General features: G+C 42.5%; 1 protein-coding gene across 13 annotated transcripts in view; it reads right to left on the reverse strand.

The window, feature by feature from the left end:
- The window catches only part of LOC112266940 (pleckstrin homology-like domain family B member 1), a 102,668-nt gene that overhangs the window by 66,851 nt on the left and 16,526 nt on the right, over positions 1-19,291 (reverse strand). For all 13 annotated transcript variants that reach the window (XM_042297277.1, XM_042297283.1, XM_042297276.1 and 10 more), the window contains exons 2-4: positions 10,340-10,441; positions 5,262-5,385; positions 2,428-2,598 (exon numbers count right to left, since the gene is read on the reverse strand). In XM_042297277.1, coding sequence (XP_042153211.1) covers positions 2,428-2,598; positions 5,262-5,385; positions 10,340-10,441 — 397 coding nt within the window. The remainder of the gene's footprint in view (positions 1-2,427; positions 2,599-5,261; positions 5,386-10,339; positions 10,442-19,291) is intronic.

Here is a 19,291-nt window from a genome sequence, read left to right on the forward strand (position 1 = left end):
AGAAGCTGCTGAGATAATGTAAGTACTGTGACTAATGTCAGAGAGGAAGGGCCTGGGAGGGGAGGGCCTGTTCCTTCAGCATAAATTCTGAAATCCTGGTGAAAGAATGTGATGTATTGAAAATCAAGAGGTTTCCTCCCAATGGAACAATATTTTTTTATTTAACCTTTATTTCACTAGGCAAGTTACAAAATCTTATTTACATTGACGGCCTACCCAGGCCAAACCCTAACGATGCTGGGCCAATTGTGAGCCCAGCACCATCCGTCCATGTATATACATATAAGGTACCAGTCAAAAGTTTGGACACACCTACTCATTATAGGGTTTTTCTTTATTTTTACTATTTTCCACATTGTGGAATAATAGTGAAGACATCAAAACTAGGAAATAACACATTTGGAATTTTATTTTATTTAACTAGGCAAGTCAAGGCAAGTCAAGAATCTCAACATCAACTGTTCAGAGGAGACTGCGTAAATCAGGCCTTCATGGTCAAATTGCTGCAAAGGAACCACTACCAACGAACCCCAATAATAAGTAGAGACTTGCTTAGGCCAAGAAACATGAGCAATCGACATTAGACCAGTGGACATCTGTCCTTTGTTCTGATGAGTCCAAATTTGAGATTGGAGGAGGAATTGTGATGATGTGGGGGTGCTTTGCTGGTGACACTGTCGTGATTTATTTAGAATTCAAGGCACACCTAACCAGCATGGCTACCACAGCATTCTGCAGCGATACGCCATCCCATCTGGTTTGCGCTTAGTTAGTGGGACTATCATTTGTTTTTCAACAGGACAATGACCCAAAACATCTTCAGACTGTGTTAGGGTTATTTGACCAAGAAGGAGAGTGATGGAGTGCTGCATTAGATGACCTGGTCTCAACAATCACCTGACATCAACCCAATTGAGATGGTTTGGGATGAGTTGGACCTCAGAGTGAGCGAAAAGAAGTGAACAAGTGCTCAGCATATGTGGGAACTCCTTCAGGACTGTTGGAAAAGCATTCCAGGTGAAGCTGGTTGAGAGAATGCCAAGAGTATGCAAAGCTGTCGTCAATGCAAAGGGTGGCTACTTTGAAGAACCTCAAATATAAAATATATTTTGATTTGTTTAACACTTTTTTGGTTACTACATGATTCAATATGCGTTATTTTGACTTGACAGAGAGAACAGGGGAGTGACTTGTGATACATCAGAGACTCGTGATACATCAGAGAGAGTGTACTTTGTTATAAAATACAGCAGATAACATTCAAATAATAATTAAAAACAATTGGGAATCATCCAAAGTGATACTCTACTACGCCAAGTCTTCCCAGAGCCACCAGTCATAAGCTTTAATAGATGTCCTACACTAAATGACAAATTAGTCCACAGCTATCTTCCTGGTGACTCTCAAAAACTTGGCTAGACCACAAACCCAGGGGCTCTTTTAAATGCAACCATTGAAGAAATATTGTACAGAAAAAAAAAACATTTAGTTGACACAGCTTCTAAAATGGAGTATCAGGTCAAGCATTTCATTAACTGCAAAACCACTCATGTCATCTACAGATTGGAATGTCCACAGTGCAAGGTGTTCTACATTGGACGAACAAAGAGACGCCTTTAAGACCGCTTAGCGGAACACAAGTACGCCATACGGGTAGGTAATGAAGACCGTCTTGAACAGCTAAACCAGAGGGAAAGTTCTTGGATTTACAAACTGCAGCCCACTAAGTACCCTGGTTTAATGAAGATATGGATTTACAAACTGCAGCCCACTAAGTACCCTGGTTTAAATGAAGATATGGATTTACAAACTGCAGCCCACTAAGTACCCTGGTTTAAATGAAGATATGGATTTACAAACTTCAGCCCACTAAGTACCCTGGTTTAAATGAAGATATGGATTTACAAACTGCAGCCCACTAAGTACCCTGGTTTAAATGAAGATATGGATTTACAAACTGCAGCCCACTAAGTACCCTGGTTTAAATGAAGATATGGATTTACAAACTGCAGCCCACTAAGTACCCTGGTTTAAATGAAGATATGGATTTCTTACCTTTCCTGTAGGGTTGTGATAGGTTTATTTATTGTCCTCTAGTGGACATTTTGCTCCATTGCCCTCAGCTATGTTTAGACGGTTGTTGTCCATGTTTACTGTGTTCTAGTGTACTATGGAATAGATTGCTTTCCTATTTTTGCCCAGTTTCCCTTCCTCCTATTTTTTTATACGCATTATTTCATTGTTTGACGTCTTCACTATTATTCTACAATGTAGAAAATAGTAAAAATAAAGAAAAACCCTTAAATGAGTAGGGGTGTCCCAATGTTTGACTGGTGCTGTATATAAAGTATATATATAGTACACAAATACTCCTTGCCATTGAGGTTCATTTCAACGAGTTGTTTGTTTGTTTGTAAGGAGCCATACCTTGTGACAGGCGGACCGGTTTGGTGACAGGAAGCCCGTCTGTGGCACACTGGTTCCCACAGGGGTGGAGAGTGATGATCCCTGCCCGGTTCTCTATGTAGCAGTGCTGGGCGGCAACTCCTGGACCCTGGATGCTGATGTCCATCGCCCCATGGCCCAACGTGGTCCTGCCTTCAGGAGCAACACCCAGAAGAGTATGAGAAAAATATGGACACTGTAACTAGAGAGAGATTCTAGCCTGGTGGTAGCCTGATCTGTTCATACAATAAAAGGAGTCGGCTAAAGAAGTACTAAAATGTTACTGCCAGGCTAGAATGATCCCTCAATGTTCATAGAAGCAGTCTCATCAAACTATGTTGCCAAGAGAAGAATGTGGCTGTATGTTGACTGTGGCTGTTTGTGGCTGTAAATTGAACCTCAACTACAGTGTTTTACTTATTGTGTTCAACGTCCATGTTGTTACTGTATAATGACAAAGTTACCTATTAATTAAGTGACAGAACAACTTGGAAGAGAAGTGAAACCCTGAAAATAAGTGAATGATTGCGTAATCTTGTTTCATTCTGGTTTAATCCGTTGTACAAGTCTTTGTAACTCATGGTGAGAGTCAATGTCATATCCAGCAGTCATTCATTAAACTAGGCAGACATGCTAAATAGAAATGCTTTGTTGCTAAATCACATTCCACCCTCCACAACCCCCTCCTTCCGCCCCAAAACATACCCTGTCCAGCCTCATCTCTACTGGGGCTCCAGATAAGAGGAGAAAACCCAGTGGAATGTCACATCACAGTGCAATACGCATTCTCATCCTCTCTCCCCCCTGGACCAAGGCTTCCTCCCAAATAGCACCTTAATCCCTATAACGTGCATTACTTTTGACCCAGGCCCATAGGGAATAAGCTGCCATTATATAGGGTATCTGGTGTCATTTGGGATGCAGCCTTTTCATTGCATTCCATACCCAACTCCCCGCAGAACTCCAGACAAACCGAGAGGGGCTTGGAGAAAGGAATTCCCCAGATGAATGGGTAGCAGTGGTGGACATTGCAGGAGGTGGGGTGGGGGTACTAAAGGGGTGTTAGGGAGGGATGGTGGTGGGGGTTGAGGTCAGGGCCAAATTGTGGTGTAGATATTGGGGGCGGACGAATAGTAGAAAGAGGGTCCACGGCCATTGGGGACATTTTTATATTAAAACACATTTCCTGCAATTGTACACAGCTCGATATGACTTATTATGCATCTCTTGGGTTTTTTTTTGCGGGATATATGGACGGTTTTTTGAATACACAGTATAAGTGGAAGGATAACTGGAAGGCCTCCCCCAAATCTTTGGAGGGGGGGACAGCTAACCTGCATTTCAACACATTTTGCCATGGTGCAGAGAGAAAATGTTGCAGTTTTAAAGCTATTTTCCTGCAATTCTACATATTTTGCCATGAGGCTGAGAGAAAATGCTGCTGTTTTAAAGTAACTGTGTGGCTACCCAATGAGCATGGGCTACCCAGTATGCACCAGGTCCATTGTTAGCAAGGTTCCGTCGGTCCCATAGTGATGAATGACATTGTTTTGATACTGTATGTTGCTCAAGATGGCTACATTAGCATCAAATATGGGTAGCTACCGTGAGGGTATGGACTTCTGTTAAGGTTACGACATTATGTCCTTGCTAACAATGGACCCTGTGCTAATTGGGTAGCCCGTGATCATGCTACCCAAAGTAATGAACCACTTCCGAGATGGGGGCGAAGGACATTGTGTACCGGTGTCCTAGCTAGCTAGCTACTTCCATCGTCGTAATGTTAACAGAAGTTCAAACTCTTTCGGTAGCTACCCATAGTTGATGCAAACGTAGCCACACAGTAATTCGTAACTATGGATCTGACAGAACCTACAATGGACCCTGTGTATATTGGGTAGCCGCATCTGGCCAGCGAAAATCTCACTTTTAAAAGTTAATTTTCTGTTAACTCATACCCAAATAATGTGGTTGACTCATCCCATACTTGTATTTGTGTCCAAAGCATACATTGGAGAGAAAAACACTTCAAAAACCCCACCTCAAACTTGTAACTCAAACAGACTATTTAAAAAATGCTTGCACCATTCCAACACAGAAAGTTGCTTTTTAGCATCATTAATTACCATTTCGCTGGACAACTGGTGAAAGGAAGGAAAGCTATTTAACTTAATTATTGATAATATTTCACAGAAATCTGGAAACACTGGACAGTTACATTAAAGGTCGACTTTGGGCATAAATGCAAAAATAAAGGTTTTATTTCCAATTTTTATTTATGACATTTTTTATGTATTCACATGGTATGATCAATGCACCATCATATCAGGTAATTTAATGCTAAAACATTTTTTATAATGAGTGAATAAGATATTTAGCTACAGAAGTGCCATTTCTTAGTGGTCTCTACTTATTCCATCCAAAAACAAATCCTGTGAAATTACCTCAATACATACTGGAGAAGTTACTGGCTACCTACAAGTGGCTAGCTTAGCTAACGACCTAGCTACATCGGTTGCGGTGTGCATGACCAGAATGACACATCGATAAACCTTCAAGGGCACATCCCATTTCTGTTTGAAAATTGAGAAAGAGTAGGAATTGGACGGTTTTTCAAGCCCACAGTCGACAATTAAAGAACATTTCATGCAATTCTACGCATTTTGCCATTGCTTATGACGTATGATATCGGGGGGGCCCCCATTTTTTAAAATAAATTATTGGGGGGGACGAATAAACCTGTTCTGCCATCGGGCAATTTCACCGATGGGTTGAGGGGTTATGGTGGGGGCTTTCAGAGTGAAATATTAGCTCACCTTCAGGAAGGGGCAGCAGTGTGATGGCCGTACTGAGACGGCCACTGCCCAGACTGACCAGATGGGGGCGCTCTGCCTGGACCTTCAGCCCCTTGCCGCCCTCAAACAGATCCAGTGGCGTGCTCTATGAACAGAAAGGTCACAGACTCAATTATCAGAGTATTAACTCCATTTGGCCTCACATGGCAGTCTACAGTGCATTCGGAAAGTATTCAGACCCCTTGACTTTTTCCACATTTTGTTATGTTACAGCCTCATTCTAAAATGGATTAAATGTTTTCTTTTCTTCAATCTACACACAATACCCCATAATGAAAAAGAGCACAAGCTTGGCACACCTGTATATGGGGAGTTTCTCCCATTCTTCTCTGCAGATCCTCTCAAGCTCTGTCAGGTTGGATGGGGAGCGTTGCTGCACAGCTATTTTCAGGTCTCTCCAGACATGTTCGATCAGGTTCAAGTCCGGGCTCTGGCTGGGCCACTCAAGGACATTCAGAGACTTGTCACGAAGCCACTTTTGCATTGTCTTGGCTGTGTGCTTAGGGTCATTGTCCTGTTGGAAGGTGAACCTTCGTCCCAGTCTGAGGTTCTGCGTGCTCTGGAGCAGGTGTTCGTCAAGGATCTCTCTGTACTTTTCTCTGTTAATCTTTCCCTTGATCCTGACTGGTCTCCCAGTCCCTGCCTCTGAAAAACATCCCCACAGCATGATGCTGCCACCACAATGCTCCACCGTAGGGATGGTGCCTGGTTTCCTCCACATGTGACACTTGGCATTCAGGCCAAATAGTTCAATCTTGGTTTTGTCAGACCAGAGAATCTTGTTTATCATGGTCTGAGAGTCCTTTAGATGCCTTTTGGCATCCAAACGGGCTGTCATGTGCCTTCCGAGTGGCTTCCGTCTGGCCACTCAACCATAAAGGCCTGATTGGTGGATTGTCCTTCTGGAAGGTTCTCCCATCTCCACAGAGGAAGTCTGGAGTTCTGTCAGAGTGACAATCGCGTTCTTGGTCAGTTTGCTCAGTTTGGCTAGGCAGCCAGCTCTAGGAAGAGTCTTGGTGGTTCCGAACTTCTTCAATTTAAGAATGATGGAGGGCTCTGGGTTCTTGGGGATCTTCAATGCTGCAGACATTTTTTGGTATCCTTCCCCAGATCTTTGCCTCAACACAATCCTGTCTCGGAGCTGTACAGACAATTGTTTCGACCTCATGGCTTGGTTTTTGCTGTGACATGCACTGTCAACTGTGGGACCTTATATAGACAGATGTGTGCCTTTCCAAATCATGTCCAATCTATTGAATTTCCCACAGGTGAACTCCAATCAAGTTGTAGAAACATCTCAAGGATGATCAATGTTAACAGGATGCACCTGAGCAAAATTTCGAGTCTCATAGCAAAGGGTCTGAATACTTATGTAAATAATGTATTTCTGGTTTCTATTTTTAATGCATCTGCAAAAATGTCTAAGAACCTGTTTTTGCTTTGTCGTTATGGGGTATGGTGTGTGGAAAAGGGAAGGGGTAAAGTTGTATGTTAATGATTGGAAGCAGACTTAATATCATCAAATATTTTGTAAAAGCCAAATGGGATAGAGAATAGACCTTTAGACAACTACCCTCAAGCTACAGTTGGCCTTTTGACTAACCATTAACACACCCTCAATGGACGGATGCTCCCTTACACTTCAAAAGACAGTCACACAATACATGTTCACTATCCAGACGAACAGTCAGGACAAAACACGACATTATATGACCATGTTGGCTATTCAGAATGATCCCTTTCATTATTTCTCTATTCATAAGCACAATATGTTTCAACACTGTTTTAGCAGCTACACTGGATCACAGGCCTACATTATGGTTCATTTCATAGCCCAGGGACATCCAGCCTGTATGAATGTATTCTCTGTGTGATGGCATTGCTCTAGCTGGCTGTTGGTGCTGTTTACATATCGCTTTATACAGAGAGAGTGTGAGCTGTGAAGGAGCCTAGTTATGCCCGCAGAGCAAAAACACCAGCATGGGGTTTTGGGCTTTGGGAGAAGGAGTTGTCATGGTAACAGCACTCACTTGAAACCGCTGAAGCACTGAGAGCTGCAATTAAGAGATTACTTCCCGGGAAAACATTTCATATGAGCTAAGTTGTGAAGAACCTCTTTGTCATCATCATCATAACATCTCTCTGAATGTGTAGCACACTTGGGGTTTGTATTTCATTTTAGTCCAAATTAATTCATTTGATGCCTAGGCTACTCTAACATTGTACTGCAGAAGACTAGAGGGAGTAAAATGGTTGAACCCAGTTATCATTAGCCCAATGTATGGCATGCTACTTTGAGTCTGTTGCATATCCTTGCTGATAATCTTTCTCATTCACCCGCTTTACAATCAACCCCTGCACACCAAGCAGCAGTATGACAGATCATGAAGTCAGCCTCTCCGTTGGGTGGCCACCCATGGCTGTCCAAATAGGATGATCTACCTTCAATTAGATCGATCAGTTAAAGCTGGGCCCGGGTGAAGAGGATAGGGGTGATAGATGATAATAGTTTTAACGCGTAGGCCAGCTAGCAGTAGTGACCAGATGCAGTAGATGAGGGCCCAGGAGTGCTGTGGGGGATAGCGTAATCACATTTTGGACTAGTAATAGACCTAATCACCATGCCACCATTTTGTAGTAGGTGATGAAATGTTGAAATCCCACATGGCCTCTTTGTCACTGTCTACTGGCTGTCATCAGGGTGGTGTTCAGTAGGGACAAAACATTTTGAAATGGAGTGAAACAGATGCTAACTAAACCTGTCCAATAGAAATAACAATTTTTATTTTCCATTGCCAATTTGTTTTGCAACAGTGTGCCCTACTGAACACAACCCCCCAAAATCCTCATTAAACCTTACTGAGACGTCTCTGAAAAAAAACATCCAAGTGTTTCCTGCTTGATAGGCCAAAGGCCTTACTGTAACAAGTTCAATCTCTTCTGTCAGCCTCCCTTTGATATTTTTCACTTTGATGTCTTATGCTGGTTTAGTCATTCTCTCTCTCTGCATGTCAATATAGGTTACTGTATTAGTGGCACCCAGCTGCAGTTTCCTGTGTGCTACTGCTCCCCTGTGGCACTCCAGAGCTCTGAAACTCTGTCTACTGCTTTAAGCCCTGAGCCTATCCTCCTGCCTCCCGTTCCCTCTCTAACTCTCCAGCCCCTCTCCCTCTCTCCACTCTCTATGTCCACCTCATCTTTCTCCTACTTCACATTTCTATTACCTTCCTCCCTCCCCCTCTCTCCTCTCTCTCAACCCCCCTTTCAAACTACAAATTGCTAATTGCATTATGGACCACCTGACTTGATGTACAGCTGATGTAGGACTATATTACCCAGACAGGAAGAAGACATTCAATGTTAGTATCCCTTTTTACAAATCAAATTCCTGGCGGTTTAAGCGCTGCCATTTGCTCTCCATGCCCATTATAGCTGTTCCTTTTTACCTTGATTGGTTGTTTCAATCTATTTTTATCTATAGCAGGGGTTTTCAGGAGCAGACTAGCAGCCCATTGTGCTATAAAGTTGTAACACACATTAGGAGACTCAGACTCTGATGTCTACGTTTAAAAAACAGTGATCTGTAGCTACACTGCATCATATCACACCTGCATTCAAATACTATTAGCAGTACTTGACTTGGGCAGGAGCTCACTGGAACTGAGTACCTCCACCTAAAATGTTCTTCTTCTTGTGTTTCTGCACCTTCTTTAAAATATTAGCTCAAAAGTTTTGAGAAGTTCCTGCACCTAAATATAAATGGTACCAGGACCAAAAATAAGTACCGCCACCTATTTCAGTCCAAGTCCAAGTCACTGACTATTTTACATCTTTCAAATTCCTTAAGCGTTTGCTTTAGCCTGCCTGGAGTGCCAGATGGGTGGAGTTTGCACTTTTCAACTATTCTATTGGTTCCATTGCGCCAGGCAAGTTCAATCAAGCCCAGCTAAATTATTTTAAAATGATTTAAAATAGTATTTGAACCCAGGTTTCAGTAACACAGAGCCATACCAATTCCAGGTGGCTACAGAGGCAGCTTGTTACAGACTCATTGTTCTCTTATCTAGATAGTCTTCTGGGAGCCTTGACATGTCACGCCAGTGGACACAGTAAGAAGAGAGGAGAAAATGCCGTGGGTATGGTTTGACATTGGAAACATTTAACAAAATTACACATCACGATGACGGCCAGGACTTTGTTTCCAACGTTGCTTGCCAAGTTTATAGCATCGCTCACACAATGGCCTCACAGTCCCCCTCCCCATTAAGAGAACACTCATCACAGAGTGGTAGTGAAGGGCAGGCTGTGGTTAGAGAGATGAGACTGCAGAATACACACATATACATACACACCCAGACACACACACACACACCCAGACACACACACACACACCCAGACACACACACACACACACACACACACAGACACACACACACACCCAGACACACACACACACACAGACACACACACACACACCACACACACACCAAATGTTAGGAACACCTTCCTGATATTGAGTTGCACTAAATTTGGCCTCAATTAGCGGGGCATGGAGTCTACAAGGTGTCGAAAGTGTTCCACAGGTATGCTGATCCATGTTGACTCGAATGCTTCCCACAGTTGTGTCACGTTAGCTGGATGTCCTTTCGGTGGTGGACCATTCTTGATACACACAGGAAACTGTTGAGTGTGAAAAACCCAGCAGTGTTGCAGTTCTTGGCACAAACCGGTGTGCCTGGCACCTACAACCATACCTCATTCAAAGGCACTAACATCTTTTGTCTTGCCCATTCACCCCCTGAATGGCACACATATACAATCCATGTCTCAGTTGTCTAAACGCTTAAAAATTCTTTAACCTGTCCCCTCACATGATTGAAGTGGATTTATCAAGTGAAATCAGTAAGGTATCATAGCTTTCACCTGGATTCACCTGGTCAGGCTATGTCATGGAAAGAGCAGGTGTTTTTAACGCTTTGTACACTCAGTGCATACACACACACACACACACACACACACACACACACACACACACTCACCTGTAACACCTGATGGGTTTGCCGTCCACACTCAGGCAGGTTCCTGTTCAGACTGTCCATATCTATTGCGTTGTCAATCACCCCCTCTGACACATGAGGATCCTATGGAACAAAACACAACACACCTGTGAGAGGAACATATAACAAACAGAGATGAAAGGATTCTGAAGGATTCAAAGGCCTTCTGCGGTTACTGACTCCTGCTGTTTACAAAAGGCAACATGAATCATACTTTTTAATCTACTTTTTGTGTCTCTGTCTCGTCTTATGTGACGTTTATACTGTACATGCACGGTCATTCACATGGGTCTATACATTACAGGTGAAAGAGAATGGTCCAGAATGCTTAACTAGCCATGGCCAAAGGGACTGTGAAATGTCAGACCTTACAAGTGATCAATGAGTACTCTCAGAGAAAGGCAGACCCTGCTGATTGGGATTCTCCCTTCAGCCCCTCTCAGCCAGGATGAGTCAGTAATGTGATTCATTAGATGAGAATACACCACACACAGGAGACAGTGTACAGATTCTGCTGATATCCTCTATTACCTCACTTTGCCAACAGACAGAGACACAGGGTGATCTCCCCTGAGACCTGACACAGGAATGCATTGCAGCCTTCTTTCGTCTGTCTGTCTGCCCTCCCCTTAGTCTCTACCACACCCATCCCCTTATCCCACAAATTCCTTCTCTCTTATTCATTTCTTTTTGGCTTTTCCACCGAGTCAGCCCAGAACAGATTGCCGTACATACTTTTCCATGTCTGTATTTGTACGTGTCATAAATGACCAGATTTGAGAGTGAGCGTATGTGAGACTAAGAAAATACTTATGCACCCATTGTGGGCAAATTAAGTCGAGAAAACCACAAGTAAGGTTGTCCAACACAAATTTATAGTCATCTTTGTACATTTAAGTGCCTTGGACGGAAGTGTTCTCAGAGTAATTAGCATCCCTAAAATGATGTGCAGGGTTGGTAAATACACTACATGGCCAAAGGTATGTGAACTCCCCTTCAAATGAGTGGATTAGGCTATTTCAGCCACACCCGTTACTGACAGGTGTATAGAATCGAGCACACCGCCAGGCAATCTCCATAGACAAACGTTGGCAGTAGAATGGCCCGTACTGAAGCGCTCAGTGGCGTTCAACGTGGCACTGACATAGGATTCCAACAAGTCAGTGGTAGATGCCAGGAAAATGCTACCTGCCCGAATGCATAGTGCCAACTGTAAAATTTAGTGGAGGACGAATAACGTTTTTCATGATTCAGGCTATGCCGCTTAGTTCCCATGAAGGGAAATCTTAGCGCTACAGCATACAAAGACATTCTAGGCGATTCTGTGCTTCCAACTTTGTGGCAACAGTTTGGGGAAGACACTTTCCTGTTTCAGCATGACAATCCCCCCGTGCACAAAGCGAGTTCCATACAGAAATGGTTTGTCGAGATCGGTGTGGAAGAATTTGACTGGCCTGTACAGAGCCCTGACCTCAACCCCATCGAACACCTTCTGGATGAATTGGAACGCCGACTGCGAGCCAAACTTAATCGCCCAACATCAGTGCCCTATCTCACTAATGCTCTTGTAGCTGAATGGAAGCAAGTCCCTGCAGCAATGTTCCAACATCTAGTGGAAAGCCTTCAAAGAAGAGTGGAGGCTGTTTTATCAGCAAAGGGGGGGACCAACTCCATATTAATGCCCATGATTTTGTAAAGAGATGTTCGACGAGCAGGTGTCCACATAGTGTCTGTTTCTGATGTATCCCAATCCACAACATAGATTCAAATGTTCTTTATCATCAAGTTTATCCTGTTAACGTGATAGATCTCTGCCAAAAAAATCACTAAGATGTCTGACATTACCTATAGAAATGGCAAAAATGAACATGTCAACAAAGAGTTTAAAAAAACACTATGATCAGAACAAAACACTTCAATCAAAGTTATATTTCACATGACTATACCTACTAAGAAAATACTGTGTGTGAGAGAGACCGAGGAACCTCATGATATAGCCATCACGTCCCTTGTCATATCTTACAGTGCAGTTGTAGGGCTCTCCGGTAATTACCTTTCACCAGTTGTCCAGCAGTTATAGGGCCTCCATTGCGAAAAAATTCTTACTCTCGACTACAGAGTGAGCAAATTAGAGCTTCCTTCAAAGCTGCTACAGTACCTGCTACTTGCCAGCTGCTATACCTATTGTTGAGGTATCATCTACCTCAACAATCACCCCTGATTCGTTACATGCTCCCATTCACTGCACGGACCTGTCTGTCCTTGCTATGCTGAACTAAGCCAGCATTCTTGCCTGGCAGCCACAAGCCCTGATAACAGAAGGAGAGAGGGATGGAGAGAAGGACAGAGACAAAAATTGAGAAAAAGAGAAAATTGAGAGAGGATGAGAGGTGAGGGGTAGAAATAGCCTTTAGAGTGATTATACGGTATTATTAACACTATTAGGGAAATATAAACATGCAATAACTCAGAGTGTAACTCCATGAAGGCAATGTAGGTCATCTGGAGAGCTGGATAGAGAACATACAATAGGCCATCATATCTCTCTCTCTCTCTCTCTCTCTCTCTCTCTCTCTCTCTCTCTCTCTCTCTCTCTCTCTCTCTCTCTCTCTCTCTCTCTCTCTCTCTCTCTCTCTCTCTCTCTCTCTCTCTCTCTCTCTCTCTCTCTCTCTCTCTCTCTCTCTCTCTCTCTCTCTCTCTCTCTCTCTCTCTCTCTCTCTCTCTCTCTCTCTCTCTCTCTCTCTCTCTCTCTAAAGATCTCTCTGACACAGATTAAAGGAGAAACAACAAGATATTACCTCCGTAGACATCCTATGGTAGCTTATGTAAAAATATTATCTCACTACTGTCCAAACATACCATTTGGAGGTTTCATCATGCACATGAAACCACGTGGGACAATATTCTCCACAGATATCAACCCATGGCCATGAATTTCCAATAAAGACGTGGGACAATATTCTCCACAGATATCAACCCATGGGCAATAAAGAGACGCGTTGTGCGCGCTTCCGAAATGCGGATGCGTCGGAAATAAATAGCAATTAGAATAGAAATGAATAGTCTCGTATGGAGTAAGGTAATGATTGGCTGCATGTTCCTTCCTACCCAGAGGATTACTCAACACTGGCATTAGAACTGAGGTGGGCTGGAGAGAGAAAGAGAGTCAAAAAGACACACACACAAATACCCTGGTGTTGCTGAACAATCCATCAATTCTCTTACAAATGCCATATCTGCTCACATGACAGATTTACTATAACATTTATGGTTCTTGTCATAAAATATTCACTGTCTCCATAAAATGTAAGCACTCTCTCCCTGAGACCTGCTGTGTTTCTCACCCGGAGATGTTTCACTCTGAGAAAACATCTCTGCAATCATCTGTTCTGATAGTCACACTAGCATACTACCTAGAATGAAGCAATGTATTGGGCACATATTCTAGCTAAGTGGTATGTTAGTATGGACATTGGAACGTAGCCTACATGTCAGGGAACAGGTTAGAGAGGAGAGGACAGTAGTTCTAGTAGTAGGCACCATGTACAGCCTACTATAGGAAACCAAGTGGCTGCACATAAATACTTGGCATTTCAGGGAACATATATTCATGGCGACAATTGTACTCTGCAATGTCCCTTGGCGCTTCACAACTGGATGTGGCTGGAGCCAAACAGCACCTTCTGTTTTTAGAGCGAGGCCACAGAAATGTAGCAAACTACCATGGGAAGAGTTTCAGCATGTATCTTTCAGGCAGCCTTTACCAGATACCTTAAATCAGATGATATAAAGAAGATTCATGCTACTTGCGCGATATCCACAATGCAAGGATATGCCTACAACAATACAATTCAAGAAGGCAAAGGTTAAAAATGTCGTCCCCCATGAATGATGCAGCGCCCTCCGTGGGCCAATCAGTGATCTCTATGGCAAGACGAATCATTCGCCAAAGTTTTGTCTGAGATATCGAGTGGGTTAGCTAGACTCATATCCCTGAGCATGTGTGCCAAATTTCATCACTCCGAGTCAAACAGATCAAGAGATATAAACGTCTGCCTGTTATATCTCCACTGTGGGGTCGATATGAATGTTCTTGCATATGTTGAGTCTTGACAGTGTTTGCAACATGTGTACCAAATGTGGTTACAATACGAATATACTTGACTGATTTATATGCATTTATGTGCCATAGCACGCCCATGTGAATGTTTATTGGTCAATAGCGGGGTTAGGGGCATGACCTTCAAAAGTTTGCAGTTTCAATCGCCATCTGGCCAATCAGTGTATTTTTGTAAACGCCAGATCTCTATGGCAAGACGCATCATTCATCCAACTTTAGTCAAAATCAGGCCAGTGCTGTCTGACATATTGCGTGTGATGAACATACGCACTTACTAACACGTGGAGACAGAGCCACAGGCCCCTCCCCGATTTCATTGTGGGGGACAGTTAAGAAGTTGCAATAGTCTACGTACTGAGGGGCTAGGGTCAGTCTGTTATATCCAGTGTAATTCTTCTGTCTTATCTGGTGTCCTGTGTGGATCTGAGTATGCTCCCAAAAATTATCTCTCTCTCCCTCCCCTCCCAGATGGATCTGAGCCCTAGGACCATGCCTCAGGACTACCTGGCCTGCTGATTCCTGGCTGGACCCAGTCCACCTGGTCGTGCTCCAATTTCAACTGTTCTGCCTGTGGCTATGGTGTCATGACTTCTGCCGAAGTCGGTTCCTCTCCTTGTTCGGGTGGTGTTCGGCGGTCGACATCACCGGTCTTCTAGCCATCGCTGATACATTTTTCATGTTCCATTTGTTTTGTCTTGTTTTCACACTCACCTGGTTTCAATTCCCGAATTACATGTTGTATATGTTCCCTCTGTTTCCCCCATGTCATTGTCGGGAATTGTTTATTGTAAGTACCTGTGCATTGTGTACCAAGGGTACAATAACCAAGGGTCAAAAATAACCATACATTGAACAATAACAATAAGCATACAGTAGAGTACATGTGCAGGTTGATTGGTCTGTCAGACACTGTCCCTCATCTTATGGCAGGCAGTAATGTAGTGTGCTGCCAACCCACAGCTCTCTGCGTCCATCCCCAACAGGATGGGTAGCCTACGCTCATCAGAGAGGTCTTTGAAACCTTGAATAAGGGTTTCAAATTTGGGGAAATGACAGTCTCTAATTGTTTTATATTTTTGACATTTTATAAGGAAAATGCAGCTCTGTCTCAGGTTCTGCTGCTGTGCAGTGGTTGCACAGCCTTTCCTCTACAGGGAGCCAGGTTTTCCTGTGTCTACCCTTCTCAATGGCAAGGCTGTGCTCACTGAGCTTGTACTTGGTCAAGGTTTTTCTAAGGTTTTGATCAGTAACCATGCTCAAATAGTTTGCCATGGTGTACTGTCAAATTAGGGCCAGATAGCACTGCATTTAGCTTGTGTTTCCCAATAAGCAATGTAGTTTTGTTTTGATTGTATTGTAATTTGTTTAATTCTGATTGATTGGATGTTCTGGTCCTGGGGCTTCAGTGTGTTAGTAGAACAGGTTTGTGAACTCAGGACCAGCTGGATGAGGGGACTTTTTCTTTGCTCAGCTCTTGGCATTGCAGGGTTTGGTAATGATATGAGAGGGGGTTACTGTATTTTAGATGTTTCCAAAACTTAATTGCTCTTTTTTTGAGTTTTTATTATTAGTGGATATTGGCCTAATTCTGCCCTGCATGCATTGTTTGTAGTTTTCCTCTGGACATGTAGGAGAATCTTACAGAACTCTGCATGCAGGGTTTCAATGTGGTGTTTGTCCCATTTGGTGAAATCTTGTTTTGCAAGTGGACTCCACACCTCGCTGCCATAAAGTGCAATTGGTTCAATTTGAATGAGTTTTTTTAATGGCGTAGAATGCCCTTTGTGCTTTCTCTCTATTCATTCACTGTCTCATCAATCTGAGCCTCATTAAGGTGTCCAGTTGAGCTTATTTTTAAACCTAAGTAATTGTAGTGTGTGCAGTACTCTATATATTTTGTACCAAATGAGAACTTTGGTCTGATCTGAATCTTCTCTGGAAAATCATTATTTTAGACTTTTTGTGGTTTACTGAAAGCGCCCAGGTCTGGCAGTACTGCTCTAGCAGGTCTAGGCTCTGCTGTAGGCCATGTGCTGTGGGTGACAGCAGGCATAGGTCATCTGCGAAAAGTAGGCATTTAACCTCTGAATTGTGGAGACTAACACCAGGGGCTGAGGATTTTTCTAGAATAGTGGCCAATTCGTTGAAGTAAATATTGAAGAGTACAGGGCTCAGATTGCAACCCTGGCGAAGACCCCACCACTGGTTAAAGAATTCTGTTATTTTCTTGCCAATTTTAATACTGCACATATTGCCATTGATTGAATTGTTGTTGTCATATGTTTTACCCCCTACACCACTTTCAATAACCTTGTAGAACAGTCCTGTATGCCAAATAGAATCAAATGCTATTTGGAAGTCGATAAAGCAAGCACATATTTTGGTATTATTTTGGTGGACATGTTTATCTATCAGGGTGTGTAAGGTGTAATATGATCAGTCGTGCGATGTTTTGGTATAAATCCAATTTGGCTTTTACTCAAGACATTGTGCTTATTAAGGAAGTTTAGAACTCTTACATTTATAATACTACAGAAAACCTTCCCCAGGTTACTGTTCACACAAATGCCTCTGTAATTGTTAGGGTCAAATTTGTCTCCGTTGTTAAAGATTGGGGCTATGAGTCCTTGATTCCAGATGTCAGGGAAATGACCTACATGCAGGATCAAATTAAACAGTTTTAATATAACCAATACAATTTTTTGCACTAGTGAGTTTGAGCATCTCATTTAGGATGCCATCAGGTCTGCATGCTTTTTTAAATTTGAGGGACTGAAGTTTCTTATAGAGCTCCTGGTCAGTAATTGGGGAGTCCAATGGATTTTGATTGTCCTTTATGGCTTTCTCTAATCCATTAAACTTCTCATGAATTTTGCAATGTTCTGCATTTGTGTCAATTTGAACGGTGTTGTAGAGTGTTTTAAAATGGGTTGTCCACATGTCATCATGTTGTATTGCTTATTCCTCTTGTTTCGCTTTATTTAAATTTTTTCCAATTTTGCCAGAAGTTGTGTTTATGTTTATTGACTCCTCAATTAGTGTAAGCTGCTTGCTGTTGTACTGTGATTTTTTTGTTCTGAGAGTTCGTTTATAGAGTTTTAAAGTCTCACAGTAATGAAGGATTAATTCACCATTATTTGGGTCTCTGTGCTTTTGGTTGGAGGTGTTCTAAGTTTTATCCTTATAATTTTACAATCTGCATCAAACCAGTTGTCATCTGTGGTCTTTTTTGTTTCGTTTTTTATCAATTTCAATTGTGCTTCTTTTGCCTTTTTGCCTGAATATGTAGTTGATGTTTTTTACTGCTAGATTGATGCCTTCTTTACTGTGAGTGAATGTGGTATCCAGAAAGTTATCTAAGAGTGTTTGGATATTTTGGTTACAGGTTGCTTACTGGTTTTCTTCTGTGCTGTTTTGGGCCCATCTGTATGAATGTTTGATGTTGTACAGCTTACTGGGCTGTGAATGTGTGGTTGTTTCCATGTCTGTTCTTTTGAGGATCAACGTAATTTGGCTGTGATCAGACAGAGGTGACAGTCAATGACCTGAGAGAGAAAGGGTCAATGTCTGTAATCATATAGTCTACTGTACTGTGGCCAAGAGGTGAGCAGTAGGTGAATCTCCCCAAAGAGTCCCCCGTAACCTACCATTGACAAAGTACAGACCCAGGCTTCGACAGAGCTGCAACAGATCCCTTCCGTTTTTGCAAAACGCAGCCTCATATGATGTAAAATGCATCATACCGGTTGTTTTCCTTTAATGCAAATAGTTTCATTGATAATCAAAATCTGATTGTCATTGTTTCCATCTGGGTCATGTTCAGTAGGACACACAGTTTTCATTGGACAAACTCAGGTAAGTACCTCTCCATTCAAAACGTCAAAAGATTTGTACCTGGGACAGGCGGGAGGGGTATATGTCCTAATATGGACACCATACAGGAGGCTAAACAGTGAGCAGCATCAAAGGCTTCCCTCCCTACTCTTCTTCTCTTTAACACCAGTGAGATATATGACTGTTTATTATAGGCCACATAGAACAAAGGGAATCTGAAATAGGCAGGGTACAATGACAGTCAGGGTCAGTGGTTGAGGTTGGTCAGTCTAACCTAGTAACAAAGAGAATGAGAAACAGTACATTTAATTTGTCTAAACTGAGATGATCTACTTAACTAGATAACTGGCCCCACAAGTTTGGATTTAGTTAGAATTTTCACAATTTATTGTAAAAACCATTCAAAGCTTTCAAATCATAACAGAAATCTAAGAATAGATTCATGAACAGCATTGGTAAATGGGATACAACCAATGGATGTGGCCTTTCAGACAGAATAAAAGGTTTCCACTTTTGTTTTTGCATATGACTAAGAGTGTTGTCTTTGGCCATTTGTTATGTGAGCCAATGCACAGTATTTAACTCAAGTTATGGTTGACATGTATAGCTAAAACTGGCCAGTATGATGGTACTTTCTCATAAAATTCTCCATATAACATAAGCAAAAGCACCTATGAAAAGTTATTGTCTGATTTTAAAATAAGGTTGAAGAAAATGGGACCTGAGAAAGTCAATAGATGGACGTGTTGCGTGAACTGTGAACCATATAAGAGACTGCATCTCTTCATGGAACGATCCCGGAAAGACAGAGTGACAGCAAGAGGAAAAAGATGACAAACAAAGAAGGACAGCTAGAAGAGGTTGACCACAACGTTTCTGAGTGTCACTATATGTGGACATCCTGTGTGGCCGACAGAGGAAGCATTTCCTGTAGGGCTGAGGCCAAGGCCAGGGTCCGATAGTGGCCTCTGTCACTTTCA

The sequence above is a fragment of the Oncorhynchus tshawytscha genome, linkage group LG14 (assembly GCF_018296145.1).
Source record: "Oncorhynchus tshawytscha isolate Ot180627B linkage group LG14, Otsh_v2.0, whole genome shotgun sequence".
In the NCBI taxonomy this organism is placed as follows: domain Eukaryota; kingdom Metazoa; phylum Chordata; class Actinopteri; order Salmoniformes; family Salmonidae; genus Oncorhynchus; species Oncorhynchus tshawytscha.